At 42.8% G+C, this 16575-nt stretch overlaps 2 protein-coding genes across 5 annotated transcripts in view; one reads left to right on the forward strand and one right to left on the reverse strand.

Annotated features, from left to right (window-relative positions):
• Window positions 1–2620, forward strand: part of umodl1 (uromodulin-like 1) — a 35854-nt gene extending 33234 nt beyond the window's left edge. For all 4 annotated transcript variants that reach the window (XM_035780311.2, XM_035780309.2, XM_035780310.2 and 1 more), the window contains 2 exons: window positions 1655–1739; window positions 1902–2620. In XM_035780311.2, coding sequence (XP_035636204.1) covers window positions 1655–1739; window positions 1902–2089 — 273 coding nt within the window. In that variant the 3' untranslated portion in view covers window positions 2090–2620. The remainder of the gene's footprint in view (window positions 1–1654; window positions 1740–1901) is intronic.
• Window positions 2621–5046: 2426 nt separating this feature from the next.
• The window catches only part of LOC118390097 (microtubule-associated protein 6 homolog), a 33193-nt gene continuing 21664 nt past the window's right edge, over window positions 5047–16575 (reverse strand). Inside the window, exons 3-6 of the mRNA XM_035780318.1 lie at window positions 15110–15329; window positions 10182–10414; window positions 6739–6849; window positions 5047–5549 (exon numbers count right to left, since the gene is read on the reverse strand). Coding sequence (XP_035636211.1) covers window positions 5411–5549; window positions 6739–6849; window positions 10182–10414; window positions 15110–15329 — 703 coding nt within the window. The 3' untranslated portion in view covers window positions 5047–5410. The remainder of the gene's footprint in view (window positions 5550–6738; window positions 6850–10181; window positions 10415–15109; window positions 15330–16575) is intronic.

The raw sequence follows: 16575 nt of genomic DNA on the forward strand, positions 1-16575 counted from the left end.
CAGCATGTGAAATGTATTGTCAATGAGTGTTGCTTCCTAAGTGGACAGTTTGATTTCACAGAAGTGTGATTGACTTAGTTACATTGTGTTGTTTCAGTGTTCCCTTTATTTTTTGAGCAGTGTACTTTATCCTACTCTTTTTTGAACCCGTATGGTGCTGGAGCTCAGCTCTACCTGGCTCTGCCTTTAACCATTTTTTCAACCTTCATTTAACTAGGCATGTCAGTTAAGAAGAAATTCTTGTTTCAATGACGGCCTGGGAACAGTGGGTTAACTGCCTTCTTCGGGGGCAGAATGACAGATTTGAACCTTGTCAGCTCAGGGATTCGATCTTGCAACCTTCCGGTTGGGGATTCGAGCTCGGGGATTCGATTTTGCAACCTTTCGGTTGGGGATTCGAGCTCGTGGATTCGATTTTGCAACCTTTCGGTTACTACTACTCTAACCACTAGGCTACCTTCCACCCCTAATAGGTGCTGGAGTCCGGCTCCGGGTATTTACAGTTTAATTTCAGCCACTGTGTTCAAACATTTTGGTATGACTACCCTAGAGGCTTTTGAAAACTTCTGTACTAGGAGAAGAAGTTTAATCTTAGGGAGGCTGCGAATTTTCGCAGCTTTTTGTTAAAAATCGCGCAACATTTCAGCGCCCTGCTACTCATGCCAAGAATATAGTATATGCATATGATTAGTATGTGTGGATAGAAAACACTCAGACGTTTCTAAAACTGGTTAAATCACGGCTGTGACTATAACAACGTGCGTTTCATTGAAAAGTGCAGGAAAATCTGATCACTGAAAATGGAAAAATATATCCATGCGCCACTTCAACCCATTGTTAAACGTGACCCAGATTAAATGGGGCCGAGGTTGCAATACCTACAGCTTCCACACGATGTCAACAGTCTTGTCATTTGCCTAGGCTTTGTTTCTTGGTCAAACAAACAAGAGACAGCCCATTTCTTCAGGTCTCCGACCGGATATTTTGGTTGAGATTTACCCGGACATTATTTCCAGACGTACAGCTATAGAATATACACCGCCTCGTGATCAATTTGATCGCTTATTAACGTTTACTAATACCTAAAGTTGCATTACAAAAGTATTTCGAAGTGTTTTGTGAAAGTTTATCGTCAACTTTTTTAATTTTAAAAAATGAGGTTAACGTTATAAAACGCTATTTTTTTCGTTGATCACACAGTCTTCATAGATCGATATCTAGGCTATATATGGACCGATTTAATCGAAAAAAGACCCAAAATGATGTTTATGGGACATCTAGGAGTGCCAAGAAAGAAGCTCGTCAAAGGTAATGAATGTTTTATATTTTATTTCTGCGTTTGGGTAGCGCCGGCTACCGCAAAATCTGTCGTTTTAGATGAAGTTCCAGTACTTTGGGGTGCATGCTATCAGATAATAGCTTCTCATGCTTTCGCCGAAAAGCATTTTACAAATCTGACTCGGTAGCTAGATTCACAACGAGTGTAGCTTTAATTCAGTACCTTGTATGTGTATTTTAATTAAAGTTTGAGTTTTATCAAAAACTATAGGTGGCGCACTTGAAATTTCTGCTGATTTGATCCCCACAGCGGGAGCTAGTCCCTAACTTAACTAGTTCAATGCTATTCTCTTTCCATATATTTAATTTTTGTTAGGATTGTATTGAACGGACAGAAAGATTCTCTAATCTAATCGGAACGGGAAAAGCAACCTGTGGACCATTCCTTCGATCACACAAAGGTAAATGCTCTTCAAAGTGTGACTGCATCAAATAATGACTAGGCTACTGATAATATCCAACATATCCAGAATGTCCTACTTATAGCCCATAACATACAGTATATGATGATGATCAGATGTACATATTGGGGAGTTAATATATTCTGACATGTTTTCTGGCAGTGTCCGTCAAAGAGAGTTCTGTTACTCTTCGTCTGGTAGGCTACATCTTACTGGGAATAGGACTGTTCCTCCTCTTCGTCGGGAGTCTCTCGTCCTTGTTCTTCTGCTACAGGAAGCGAATTGGAACCTACAACTTCAGTCTTAAACCCAAGCAAGAGAACTTTACCTATCATGTTTTTGATGCTTAGCACTGGAATGCTTTTAGGGTAGTTTTAGAAAACTTAAAGAGATATTAAAGTTGGGATTCAAGCTGCAATGCCTGTTGTGTAGTAGTCAGTGTAATGAAAGTGTCAATATACTGTAGATAGTTTAATTGAAATAAATATATATTATTCGAAAATTGTATCAAAAGCCACAGCTCATTATTCATTTGAATAACATCAACGTCACTTCAATTATTTCAACATTGATACATTTAAATACGTACATACCGTATACAAGGCACCATTTGCCAGATTTGTAACAGTCTAGTTAAGATCAGATTTGTATAGGAGATTGTATTTATCAAATATATATATATATATACTACAATCACTTTATTTTATTTTTAACAGATGTTTTCCTATAAATGAGAAAATCTACCGTTTTTAATTATGGAAATTGCATTTATTTTATCAGCATATCCTGAAGTCCTCTTATTTCAATAGCTAACACGTCCTGGAATATTGACCTGATGAAATGTGAAATATGTGAATAAAAACCATAGAAATAAAAAGGAATGAATTCTATACTGGATTATTTGTAGCAGAGGAAGAGAGTATTTCCCCAGACGCTATTTATGAGGTGAAATAGAATTAGTACTTATGTTGAATTTTGCGATCCAATCTTAGAACTGTACTGTAATGATCCATACACTAGAGGACACTGTTGGGTCATTGCATGAAACCACTGTAAAAAAACGACAACAAAAGCATGGCCCCTTTTCATATAGGTAGGACACAGATGTGATTTCACAGTGTTATGACAATATTAATTACATATGGTTACATTCATAAATCACCACTTTACTCTATCAAATCCCTTTTAGTTCAGTTCAAACCGCTGAGCCTTCTGCTAATGAGTGCTGATAATCCTGGTAGGTAGGTCGTTTGTGACACACGTATTTCTCTCTCTGAGAGGCGAGTCCTGTGGAGGGATACATGGTAACCAAGAGGCTGGCTTCTTTGAGAGGCGTACCCTGGAGACCTGGGGGGTGGGTGGGGGGGGGGTAACATCTGTGTTGAGGTGGGCTCTTATAAACCCCACCCCCAATTAACCCATACAGCCGCCCGCCATTACTGGCAACCCGTTTCCATGGAAACACCTCTGGCGCAGCCTCAGTGTGCACGGGGGTGTTTGTTACAGTTATACCCACATTGTAAGCTGAGTAAACTGTAGATTCAGCACCCACCAGAATAATATCCTCCTTCAATCAAATTCATTGAATGATTGTCAGTGCCATAGGTTTGATTCCCAATGATCCACCTCTGCAATTTTGTTATATGCATTCTTCCCCTGATCTAATGACCTAATTAGAGATTCCTTTAGCAATTACTCTGACTTTAAACACATTCGATTACCTTGTTAGGGATATCAGGACAGGTTTTTTTTAAATGGTGGGCAGATGTGTTGGTTCATCCATAACATTCAGAGTGAATAAGAAAAGAAGGGAAATATTAATGCTACAGCATACAATGACATTCCAAATGATTCTATGCTTCCAACTTTGTGGTAACAGTTTGAGGAAGGCCCTTTCCTGTATCAGCATGACAATGCCGCCGTGCACAAAGCGAGGTCCATACAGAAACCGTTTATCAAGATTGGTGTGGAAGAAATTGACTGGCCTGCACAGATCCCTGACCTCAACCCCAATGAACTGCTTTGTGATGAATTGAACACTGACTTCGAGCCGGGTCTAATCACCCAACATCACTGCCCAACCTCACTAATGCTCTTGTGGCTGAATGGAAGCAAGTCCCGGCAGCAGTGTTTCAGCATCTAGTGGAAAGCCTTTCCAGAAGAGTGGAAGCTGTTCTAGCAGCAAAGGGGGAACCGACTCCATATTAATGCCCATGATTTTGGAATGTGTATGTTGGAGCTAAGCACAGCCAAAGTCCTAGAGGAAAACCTGGTTCAGTCTACCTTCCAACAGACACTGGGAGATGAAGAATTTTGAAAATAATAATGGGCAAATGTTGCACAATCCCGGTGTGGAAAGCTCTTAGATACTTACCCAGAAAGACTCACAGCTGTAATCACTGCCAAAGGTGTTTCTACAAATTATTGACTCAGGGGTGTGAATAGTTATGTAAACGAGATATTTCTGTATTTCATTTTCAATACATTTTAACATTTCCAAAAATATTTTTTCACTTTGTCATGAAGGGCTATTGTGTGTAGATGGGTGAGAAAGAAAAAAACATATCTCTCCTCTGTCCATGTCCCTGTTATAGACAACAGCTTTATATGGACAATTACTGAAATATCCTCTAATTTATAACCGACAATAACTTTGCAACATGATTCTAGTTGGACTGTTTGTAGGCTATGATTTCCTATTAATTGTAATAGCTATGTTTACTGGTAGTAGGAGGAGACTTGTGTGTGATGAGACACAGTCTATAGAAGAAGAATCATCCTCAGAGATACGAGTCCTCCAATCCTGATGAGCAACTCAAGTCCTTGTAGCATCATGTGAAGATGTGAAGGCTTCACATCAAAGTCTTGTGTGCATGCATGTGTGTGTACTCCTCTGGGGTGGCACATTGAGGAGGAGGCAGCAGAGCACATCTGTACAGTCAGATGTCTCGGTGCCTACACTGATTATTCTTATTATTTAGTACTAACTCTTTCCTCATCTTTTACTGCATAATCAAAGAAAGGGGAGAGGGGTACAATGAAGAGTATTATGAAGAGTGACAGAGAAACAGCTGTTCCAGCCAATAACTAAAAACCCCTTTATAAGCATTATCACACAAATATTCACTAGACTAAAATGAAACTCATACAGTAAATAAAAAATGAATGTGTCCTAAAGCATTTCTGCTTCACAAAAGGGTGGCCTGAGAACCTTGATATTCATTTTGAAGTGCGTTTACACACTTCACACACCAGTAAAAATGCAACACAGATGAGCAAATCCACAAGTTATATATATTTATTTGCATTTGAATTGATCAATATATAGTACAGTACCGTTTCATTTTTTTCAATAAGCACTTTATGGTTTGGCATTTCTAATATCATTACCAATGAAACAACATTATTTTCAGACATGAGCATGTCACAGAAATTCTATTCATAGCATCTTTTGCATTTGCAATTGCTCAAACAGCTATGACCATTACGCTGTTTCAAACACACTACGTGTATGTGGGTTTACCTCACTCAGAGGAGTTCTTAATGGGGTATTTCTCTTCATGAATAGAACTCAGTTGAAAATACTAGATATGTACAGTACAGAACAGATCAGAACAATAGTCCCTCCCTGTATACCACAGGCCTACAGTGTAGATCTAGTGGATCTACTTCTACTTTACATCTGGGGAAAAGCGCACGACTCCGCCGCTCCTCCGTGGTTCGGGTCTTTCCTCCAGTGGTTCTGGTTCTCCTCCAACGGCACCCTGGGAATGATGATCACCGGGTCGGAGAACCTCGCCATTAGGCTCTCTAGGAGGTGAGGCAGCACATAGTTGAAATACAAATTAAAAGGCACAAACAAAGAGACACAAGATGAGGCATTTCTCAAAGGCCAATCAAAAAGCATTTTGATGAGTTGAGCACCCTGTGGCTACTCATATCAGTGTACAACATCAGACTGATGCTGTGGGGGCATGAAGCTCAGTCTCAGGCAAAGCTACTCTTGGTTTCTTGTCACTAAATCTAATGTTGCTCAAAACGACTGTTGGTGGACTTAAAACAATTCATATTTTCTTTCCTAATCTTCATTCTGGAACAGACTGTTGGCATTTATAAAGAAAACACATACCTTCCCCAAATCCGAACAAAAGTTGGCATTGTTCTTCAATCAGAGTGAGGATTTGATCAATTTCTGTTGAGGGATTTTTGTTACTAAGTTCATGTCAATAAATAACCACTGCTCTCCGAGTTTGAATCCAATCTGTCACCTGAAACCTTTTCAGACTAAAAGCTAGAGCACACTAATGGGAATAATGAGAGTCTAATGAGAGGTCCAGGGTGTTCAAGGATACACAGCCACAGGACATTCAGAAATAATCTAACCTAAAATGAGCTAGAAACTTGAGACTAAAACATGCACTTATAATCTTCTCTAGTAGCAGAATTTTCTCTCTTTACAGCTAGAGTTTCAGTATACCCACCCTATTCAAACCCATCCCAATACACATTCAATATACATTTAAGAAAATAATTCGTTACGTTATATTTAGTATCACATTTGGTACTACAGTATAAGACTTGGATTGCCGATCTAACTCAAACAACATAACATCATTACATCAAATGATCAACAATGATACAACAAAAAAGTTAAGATGTATAACTATGTGTTAATATAAACATCTGTAAGGTGTGTTATCCAACATGTTTATTAAGGCACCATACCTACAGTATAGGATGTGACAGCCAACTTTCAAGCACTCACTCACTGACAGACTGACTGACTGACTCCCCTACTCGTTTCCATATGGAAGAGGAATCTGACCTGGTGGGAACTGTAACCTAGTACAGAGAGATTCATGGTGGGTCACTTTCAAAACAAAACTGTGCCACTATCAAATATCGAAGAAATCATGACTTTGAATGACATTTTATGAGCACATATGCATGATAATGAGAGATTTATGGCTTGTGGCGGCTGTGTGTGTTTCTAGGTTACCTTGGAATGGGTAGTGCACAGCCCCACAGGTGTTGCTTTAGCGTCTGCACCCAGCCTGTATCACGGATTGGCTGACAGAGCTGTATGTAGTGGTACTGTTTTAGCACAACCCTTCAAATGAATCAGAATGTCACTCGTTAGATTTTCTAGACGTAGGATTTCACATCCTCAAAAAGCTACTCATGATACCAGATAAAGCTGAAAAATATAGTAATTACATGATTAAAATGGTTTCAGAAAATATATCCAAATGTCTCACACATTCTCACAGCCAAACAAAATAACCTTTCATAAATCATTACATTGTGTAAATTTGTACAGTTTGTTGGCCCAGTGTATTTACATGACATCTAATTCTGTAATAATGTTCCACCCATCCTTAAATTGTACATTGCTGTATAATTTAGGCTTTGAATATATTGGGACACATGATGCAAAATAACATAACTGTAGCAACAATATTCAAGCTCTTGAAAGGATGTCAGAACTCATGCCAGAATGTCTTTGATGAGCTTTGAAAAGCGCTAAAGAAAATCTGAAGAGAATTTTTTTTTCTTCCATGTGGATTCACTCTCTCAAAATCATCTCATGTCTCACAAAGACAAAGACACAAAAACATTTAAACAAATACCTGCAACCACTGTTCTTTCACCGTCCTCCATACGTTTCAACACAAAGAACCAAGAGGACACTGCTTTTTCTGCTTTTGCATTTATTTATATTTCAGTAAATAGGAGCAAGCAGAGAGAAACACAAGCACTTCACAGTAAAATATATTGGCCCAACACTTCTTTGTTCCATTATTACTTTCAATTTTTAGCTTTTGTTTCGAATGCTTGGATTCAAAATCGATATCACTGGGTGGGTTGTGTCAGCACTTTACATGTAAGACCCCCCGACCCCCCCTTCCTGTGTTACGAGAGAAAGCATCCCCCTTCCTGTGTTACGAGAGAAAGCATCCCCCTTCCTATGTTACGAGAGAAAGCATCCCCCTTCATGTGTTACGAGAGAAAGCATCCCCCTTCCCCAACCAAAGGCTGCAAAATGCTAATAAGATGGCCCTCTATCTCTGCTCCGTGGGCGCATGCTCAGTCTGAGTGGAATACGGTGTGGTGATTCATTGTGACATACTAACCAAGACACCACCATGGCAAATGGAGAGACAACACACTCCATTACTCAAAACTGAGGGGAGGGAGGGAGTCAGGGGACACTGACTAGCACAATAGATTACAACAACACAAGAAAGAGACTGGGGAGTGTGAGGAGGTGGGGGTTGACCCATGACAAGACAAGTGCTGCACAACGCACTGCTCTGTTGAGGCCTATCCTATCCCAGGAGTCTGAGACGCTGTTCTGGTCTTTACTACTGTCTGCTAAGACATAAGCAGACGTCTAGTAACATGCTATTACTTACAGCAAATAGAGCTCCACTGGCACTATACAGCCAATACAAAGGGGACAAGTCTAACTTGATTCATTTTGACATAATTAGGTATTCATTTGTAAAACAGATCATTTTCCTTGCTCACTCATTTTTATCCCATTCAAGAAACTGCAAACATATGCAGAAGTATAACAGAAATGTAAACCAAATATAGAATCGAGTTTCGCTGCTTATCCTAATTCAATGAAATCACAGGGGAGAAATATCAAGTTGGTCTACATTGTTAGCCTATGCCTACAATATTTAGATTGCCATGGAAGGCAGCAGAGAGAGATTGATTTGAAGTTGAATGTGTTGAATATAATCTTGACATCTACACGTAATCTTGTCAACCTAATCAAATCCACACACTTAAACACACACCTGGTTGTGGAAGAGGCCAGTTCTTTGAGGCCTGTGTTAGACAGACACATACAGATAATAATTTGAGAAAAAGAAGCATTCCAAACAGCCAGCATTCAACTTACCATCACATCACAGTCGCATTATTATTCAATAAAGAGAGGTATTAGCAGAGGTGGTAATCAGTGTTTCATACACAAACAAATAGATTAATAATAAAACATAAATAACATATAATTCCAAAACCTTAACCATGAGTCTGCTCCTACTAGTGTGGACTAATATCACATCCAGCCAGGCACCTCTTTAGACCTCTGGGATGTGATAGTGTTGCTGGGGTCCCATCTGCTAGTCCCATGGGGGCCTAATCACATCGGTTACAGTCCACCATGGCTCTGTGTGTGTGTCTGAGAGGAGGGGAGGGGCTGTAGGCGGGGGTGTGTGAGGTTATAGGTTAGGCTGCTCTATGTAGGATTAGAAAGTGATCCTGCCACTCCACTGAGCTTTATCTATACAGAGTCTGCATGGTCTGGGGGAAAGCATAGCTAACGACCACAGAGCCACAATATCAATTTCCTATCGTGACTCAGTGACATGTAATGTAGTTATGCAAATGGATAATGTAATTATAATTTCATGATAGTAACATTTAATTTATCTGCTGTGCAAATAACTGGTCTAGTAATGCATCATCAGGTTACTGTAACCCAGATGGCTCCTGGTTTGGCAACAAGGTTGATGAAATAAGATATCCTTGTCTGACCTTTAAAATAACTTGATTAACTCATTTTCCTGTGAATAGAGAGAACACTTTGAATGAGACAGTATGAGATTTTAAATGTTTACCTGACAATTCATTGCTCAAAACCATTCCCACATCATCCACAATCAACAGTTATTAGGTTTACAAAATGAGATTTCATTCAGGAATGATGGCAAAGTTTAACAAAGCATCTTAGTAATGGCAATCTGATTATAGACAGACTTGGAGGCCCGTGTGCACTGGAAGACAGCATTCAGGACCTACAGAGCAGGCACACACTCAGCCATGGACCAATACACTCTAGAAATACCAAGCTGCACATTTATCAAAGATTTTCAGACCATAATTCTAGATGAGTATCTATCTTTGGATACATTTAGCAAGTTACAGCTATAAAGATCAAGTCCATTCAGTGAGCCAATTTACATGGTTTTCTCTTTCCCAAAAATCCTTGATAAACTCAACAAAGCAATCTGTTCAGTTGGAAGATGGAAGCCAACCACACAGGATTGCTAGTCGGTGAGCTCATGCAACAATAGCACACGCCATTCATTGGTAGCCATGGCAACCTTGAGATGGAGACGGAGAGAGGGGGGTGGTCGGTGGCATCAGGAAGCAGAGGAAGCGGATGCACACATCCCCTCGTTAGTACGGTGATCTAATGTAATGTGAGGCAGGGAAAAAACGACATGTCATGTCCCAACTCTGACATTTACTGTAACTACTACTAACTTAGCCAATTGGCAGAGAGAAGAGTGAAAGAGAGAAAGAGCAGAAAGAGGAGAGATAGAAAAGAGAGACAACTTAAAAAGGGGATGAGAACCTCTAATTATGCAGCCTTTGTGTTCTTTCCCTCAAAGAAGAATAAAAGGTAGAAGTGATGAATTTTACTCTTTTGCCTCAGCCAGTTTGTTGTTCATCTCTTTACTTTTCTCCTTGTCCATCTCCGCAGGCCTGGACTCAGTGGGCTGGTTCTCCAATGTCTTCTTCTTGGTGCCCCGCAGTGCTGTGCTGCCCTGCAGCTTCTGCTCTTTTGCCTTCTTCACAGGTTTGTCCCCTTGGCTCGCTAACCTGGTGCCCGCCTTTTTGGGTTTGGATCGGGGAGCACTGTTAGACCTCTCAACCTAGGCACAGGTGATGGGGAAGATTGGGATTCTTTATATAGTCTATCACCCAAGAAATTAGCAACAGGAGTAAATCACTGTGAAAAAAAGCTGCAGCAGTCCTCGGTTTGATGTTGTGTTTGTTTCATTATTACAATTAGATGTGTTTTGCCATCACGAAATACACAGTAAACAGAACAGCAAGAGAAATATTCTGTCATTCACAAAGACAGTGGGTTTGAAAATGTACTCTAGGTGGCTGTGGTTCTGAATAGGAGATTATCTCCCTAGTCAGAAAATCCTATAGGATAAGTGATTTTTCCAATAGAATCCTAGAGGATTCTCACCAACCTATGGGATTATGTGTCACCTCTATCAGAATCCTATTGGACTACTTGGTTTGCTATTGGAAATGAAAAGTAATCCTATTGGATGCAATAGGATTCTCACAGTCCTATTGGATTTTGTGTCACCTGTATCAGAATCCTATTGGAATTATACTGGACTGTTTCTTTCCTATTGGACCCTATATGATTCTCACAATTCTATCAAACTCCTATTGGAATTCTATTGGACTAGATTTTACTTATTGGAAATCAAAAGTAATCTGATTGGATCTTATTCATTTTTGATAAACCTTTTTTGTCACCCCAATCCGAATCTGAAAGTGAAGGTGGAGGTAGGGGATGATTGACCAAGGAGGTGCGTGTGCATGGACGGAGGATCTGGCTGCGGAGATCGCCAGGGCATTGGATCACAGAGGCCGCTTGATGGAGACCGCTAGAATGGTGGTGGCTGAAGCGGGCATGAGTGCTTCATCGACCGTGCTTCGCACAGATTCTAATGGGCGGACCGAAGGTGTGACGTCAACGCTGCGGGACGAGGAATCTGAGGCTCAGGATGTAAACGAACATGGCAGCGTCCAGTTCCCGATTGCGTCCGTATCTGCTAAGACTCCGAAGTACTCCGGTAAGGCGGATTGGGAAGCTTGTCATGCTCAGGTAGAACTGTTAGCTCATTTAGGGGGGTGGCCGAATGAAGTTGCAGGGAGACAGACCCACTGTCTGAGCTGGTGGGCAGAGCAGTCCAGAGCCGGAAAAGCCTGCATGAGTGGCTGAAATGACTGAACTCATTCATGCTGTGTCGCTACAGGCAGCACGAAACACACGCCCTGGTCCCAGGGTCTGCTGGGGGTGTGGCCAGCCATCGCCCCAAGACTCCCAGAGCTCAGGGAAACGGCTTGTGGTCCGCATAGACGGGGTAGTGCGGACCCCTGGCTCTCTTTCCCAACCCCCACCATCTTCAGGAGGAGCCCACTGACGAGGATGGGGGAGCAAGGCTCCATGTCCCCTAGAAGCAGACAAGGGTGCTCCCCTGAACCACCTGCTGCCGAAGGACAAGGCCTTCACTTGGATAGTGGAATGCAAGGAGGCCTTCAGCACCCTCAAAGTGCACTGATCAAGGCCCCTGTGCTTGCCCCCCTGACCTCACATTTCCCTTTATCCTGGACACAGAAGCAAGCAATATGGGCATGGGTGGGGTGCTGGCCCAGGTGGGGCCAGAGGGGGAGAGAGTGGTGGCGTACTTCAGCAAAACATTCAACAAACATGAGCGCCGCTACTGTGTCACCCGGCGGGAGCTCCTTGCTGTTGTGGCTTCCATCAAACACTTCAAGTATTACCTGGGTGGCCTGCCCTTTACTGTAAGGACTGACCACTTTGCTCTACAGTGGCTCATGTCTTTCAGGTGGGCAGGTGGCACGCTAGTTGGAGGAGCTTCAGCCGTACCACTTCACAGTGGTGCACAGGGCAGGGACACGCCACTCCAACGCCGACGCCGACGCCATGTCCCATCAGCCCTGTACTGCAGACGGCTGCCGCCACTGTGAGCGGAGACAGGGCTGTGAGAGAGAGCTGTGTCTCCAGAGCACTCATGGGGTGGTGGAGACTGGACACTTTGGGGTCACAAAAACACTGCGGCCTCCGTCAAGGCTTTTTTGGGGGCAGCACAAGAGGGATGTGGAGGACTTTTGCCGGCCTCCAGGCCTCTCTCATGCTCAGCTCCAACAGTTCACAGTTGGGGCTCCCATGGAGAGGGTGGGAGTGGATGAAGTTGGGCCGTTCCCCACCACAGACAGCGGAAACCGATGGGTGCTCACGACCATGGACTATTTCACAAAATGGCCCGAGGCCTATGCTCTGCCTGACCAGAAGGCAGAGACCATCGTCGATGTTCAGCAGGTTTGGAGCTGCGGAGTCCATCCACAATGACCAAGGCAGACACTTTGAGTCCTGTGTGTTCACCATCATGTGTGAGAGGCTGGGTATTGCACAAGTCCCGCACTACTCCTCTCTATCCTCAAAGTGATGGCCTTGTGGAGCGCTTCAACAAATCGCTTGGACAGCAGATGGCCATCCTGCCAAACACCAGCGTGACTGGGACAAGCATGCCTATGCTCCTCATGGCATGCCGCTCCACTGTCCAAGCCTCCACTTCCTGCACGCCTGCCCTCCTCATGCTGGGGAGAGAGATCCGCACCCCTGCAGAGATGGCGTTTGGTGTGCCCCTGGATAGCCCTCCTGTTCCCCTGGGACGGAGTATGCCCGGAGACTCCAGGACCGCCTGGAGACAGCCCACACCTTCACCAGAGAGCAGCTGGTGAATGCAGGTGTGAGGCAGATGAGGAACTATGATGTGCACACCCGGGGAAGGCACTTTGTAGCTGGGGAGCTAGTCTGGGTCTATAGCCCCCTGAGAAAGAAAGGCGGATGCCCCAAGTTGGACAGGCACTGGGTGGAGCCCTGCAGAGGGTAGGGGAGGTTGTTTCCCAGGTGCAGCTTTTTGTTGTTGTTATGGGACAAGTCAACCCCACACAGAGGGGCCTCTTCTCCCCAAACCCCAGGGACCCCACAATTCTCCTCTCTGGCAATGACATTCACCAGCCTCCCCCTCGGCACCGCAAACAAGGCTCCAGACAGCCCACTCCTCCAGTCTCCAACCCTGTTTCACCGCGTGGTTCCCCAGAGCTACGGACTGTATACCCTGTTCCCTCATCCTTGTCCCCCATGTCCCTGCCTTCATCCCATGGGCCTCAGATGGGCAGCCCCCTGCCACGGAATGAGCTCCCTGTTTCAAATCTGCACACTCTGCAACCATCACGGCCACGCAGGCAAAGGAGACCTCTGGGTCGCTTCAGAGACTTTGTTTGTTCCGTAGGGGACGAGGGACTTTGTGGTTGGGGGGCTGTGTAGCGACCCGCACAGACAGCTGAGTGTTATGTGTTATGCTGTTAGTTGGTTGTGTTGTACTTACCAGTACCAGTGTTCGCGGGGTCTGACATACCAATCAACCTGCTATCTGCCAATCACGGGAATGCCTGGAATGTTCTGGTTGGTGGAGTGACACGGGTTGGCAGGGGGTGGAGCATTGCATGTTTAAGCCCATGTTTTAGGCAATGTTCTCTCGCTTTTATGTCTGGTCTTTACGAGAGAAGGTCATGGTTGTTTTATACGGGTATCTTTCATTTATTTGGCGTGGGCTACAGCTAAACAGTAACCTGTACAGAGTTAGGAATAAACCGTGAATTTGTAAACTCATTCCTCTGTCTGGACAATTGTTCCTTTATGATCTAGCCATTACATATACTATTGAAAATTGATTTTGAAAGTTCCATTTATATTCCTAAAACATACATTGAAAATTATGCTGTTGCTGCTTCCCATTGTCAATAACTTTTGATAAATAGCCCAATGTCAAACCCCTGTTTTGAAGTGTCCAAATCAATAATTAATAAACAGTTTGTGATATATTGAAAACCTAAACATAAAATGCACTACCTACACATACATGTACCATAATAGCGATCATATTACTTATAAACTTTTGACAAGTGGCAATTGATCACTCATATTGATTAGGGGAGAAATCTGTATGTGCAGGAAATTAGCGCAATATAAAATAATTGAGGATATAAAAATAAATCAACATTTCAATTTCTCACTAGCTTAACAATTTACAGAGTAAAAAAATGCTCTTCTGCACAATTTAACAGGCCTGCTCTGGAAAGAGCTCCCATAGTGACGGTGCAGTTCATTCGCCCTGCATACTTATTATAACCTGTCAAGCCATAATATTGATATTATTCTATTCATTTTTATTTCAGATCACATTGTATGGACACTAGAATGACCTAAATACAGCTTTATGAGAAAATGTGGGTAGCAGTAACCGAAAGGTCGCTGGCTTGAATCCCGGAGACGACTAGGTGAGGAGAATTGTTTGTCAGTGTGCCTTTGAGCAAGGCACTTAACCCTAATTGATCCTGTAAGTCACTGGATAAGAACGTCTGCTAAAATGTAAATCTCACAGCTAAATATGGAACAGAAACCTGAACATTTATGTTTACCTGCAATCAAGATTAAAGATCAGTAAACTGAGGAACATCATCTCCCCCGTGTCTCTGAAGCACAATCTCCATATCTTTGCCTATTCATACCACAGAAAAAAATCCTGAGGTTCTCAACCTCTTCATCACATCATCACAATATAGGATAAAATCATATAGGATAGGTTCCAAAGTCTGATTGCAATTTCTATTGGAATTTGTTTTTGGGAATCCTATCAGATTTCTTTTACTATGGCTGCATTATTGCTGTACCATTGGTGTAGTCAATAGGACATGGCCTGCATGGTTTAAAGGAGCTGAAACGTTCTCACCTTGGTCTCTTGTAGCCCTTTGTAGGGCTCATTGTACAGGCTGCGTATCCTCCTCCTGTCCACAGCCTTGTTGTCATTGGGCTGCTTCTTGCCCTGCTCTCCCCTGTAGGTGGCACTATAGCTGGTCTCCAGGCTGGTCTTCTCATCAGGGGGAAGGAACTGGGACTTGGCTCGGATCAGCTTCGCTGGCTTCACATCCCTGTGGGCCTTGAACTCAGTCCTACGAGAAGAATCCGTATCAAATACGGTCACGGAAGAAACTGGGATACAGTAGTGTGATGAAAAAAGCTCTCCTCACATTTCACCTACAATCTATTTAGGGACATTAAAGAAGACTAGATCTGTATTGTCCCAAAGGGCAATTTGTGTTGCAGCATGTAGGCATTTAAATACTCATGAACAATGAAGCAGTCACATACCAATAAGTATATTGACATAGAGCAGGCAGTGGTACTCAAAGTTGCCTACTGTTTGGATATAGAAATATATTTAGTGGAATGACTGGGTCTCTCCCATAGTATGGGTGAATACGTGGGTGTATGGGAGCAGTGACTGCAGGTATTTAGTATAGTCCAGACACAGCAGTTCTTCAGAAGGTCAGCTTGACCTCCAGTCTCATAGAGAGGGTTCTGTACAGGACGAGCCAACCTCCAGATTATCATCAAATTGAGATTTGTTCACTATCAACTCTTTTTTAGCAGGTCTATGAATGAACATGTTGCTAATCATTTGAGTTTTAGATTGAACTGCCTTTCATAGATCAAGTTGATTTCAAGAGTTGTAATGGATTTTGAACTCATAAAAGCGGACCTAATTTTCCAGAAATGACTACATGATGGCCTTCTCAGTGATGAGCAGCTTGAGGCTGGGACATGGCATATTAACTCTAGTATTGGGAGGTCAGGTGGAAACATATTCATTCATTAATTATCCATAACTTCAATATTCCTTTCCCACTGCTCCTTCGTACTATCGAACCAAATTACATTGTTCATGCATCTAAGGTGTCAAACACCAAATGAAAACAGAAGATTCCCTCCCTGGTCCCTGGAAATGAAAAAACTACTCTTCAAGGCTCCCCAGTGACCTCACTCTGTGCCGCAGCAGACCCCAAGCCCCAACCCCTCCCCCCATAACAGCATAATGCACACGCCTTCCCTTATAGCCACACTATAGCCACACTGAAAAACACAGCATAGACCCGACACAGAGAAAAATATCACAGTGAAAAACTCAATGTTCCCGATGTGCACTACAGCAGTGAAGGGAAGGAGGGAGGGAGTGTTTATTGATTAGGTAACACTATTACTAGCTAACGCTATTACTAGCTAACGCTATTACTATCTGGATGTAGAAGGCAGCCCAGACAGGCCAGGCAGCCCAAGCAGGCTCAAGTACTCCAGGCCCATTATAACAATTAGGCTGCTGCTGAAGATCACATAAAAAGACATGATATCAATCACACT

Source organism: Oncorhynchus keta, chromosome 11 (genome assembly GCF_023373465.1).
Source record: "Oncorhynchus keta strain PuntledgeMale-10-30-2019 chromosome 11, Oket_V2, whole genome shotgun sequence".
In the NCBI taxonomy this organism is placed as follows: domain Eukaryota; kingdom Metazoa; phylum Chordata; class Actinopteri; order Salmoniformes; family Salmonidae; genus Oncorhynchus; species Oncorhynchus keta.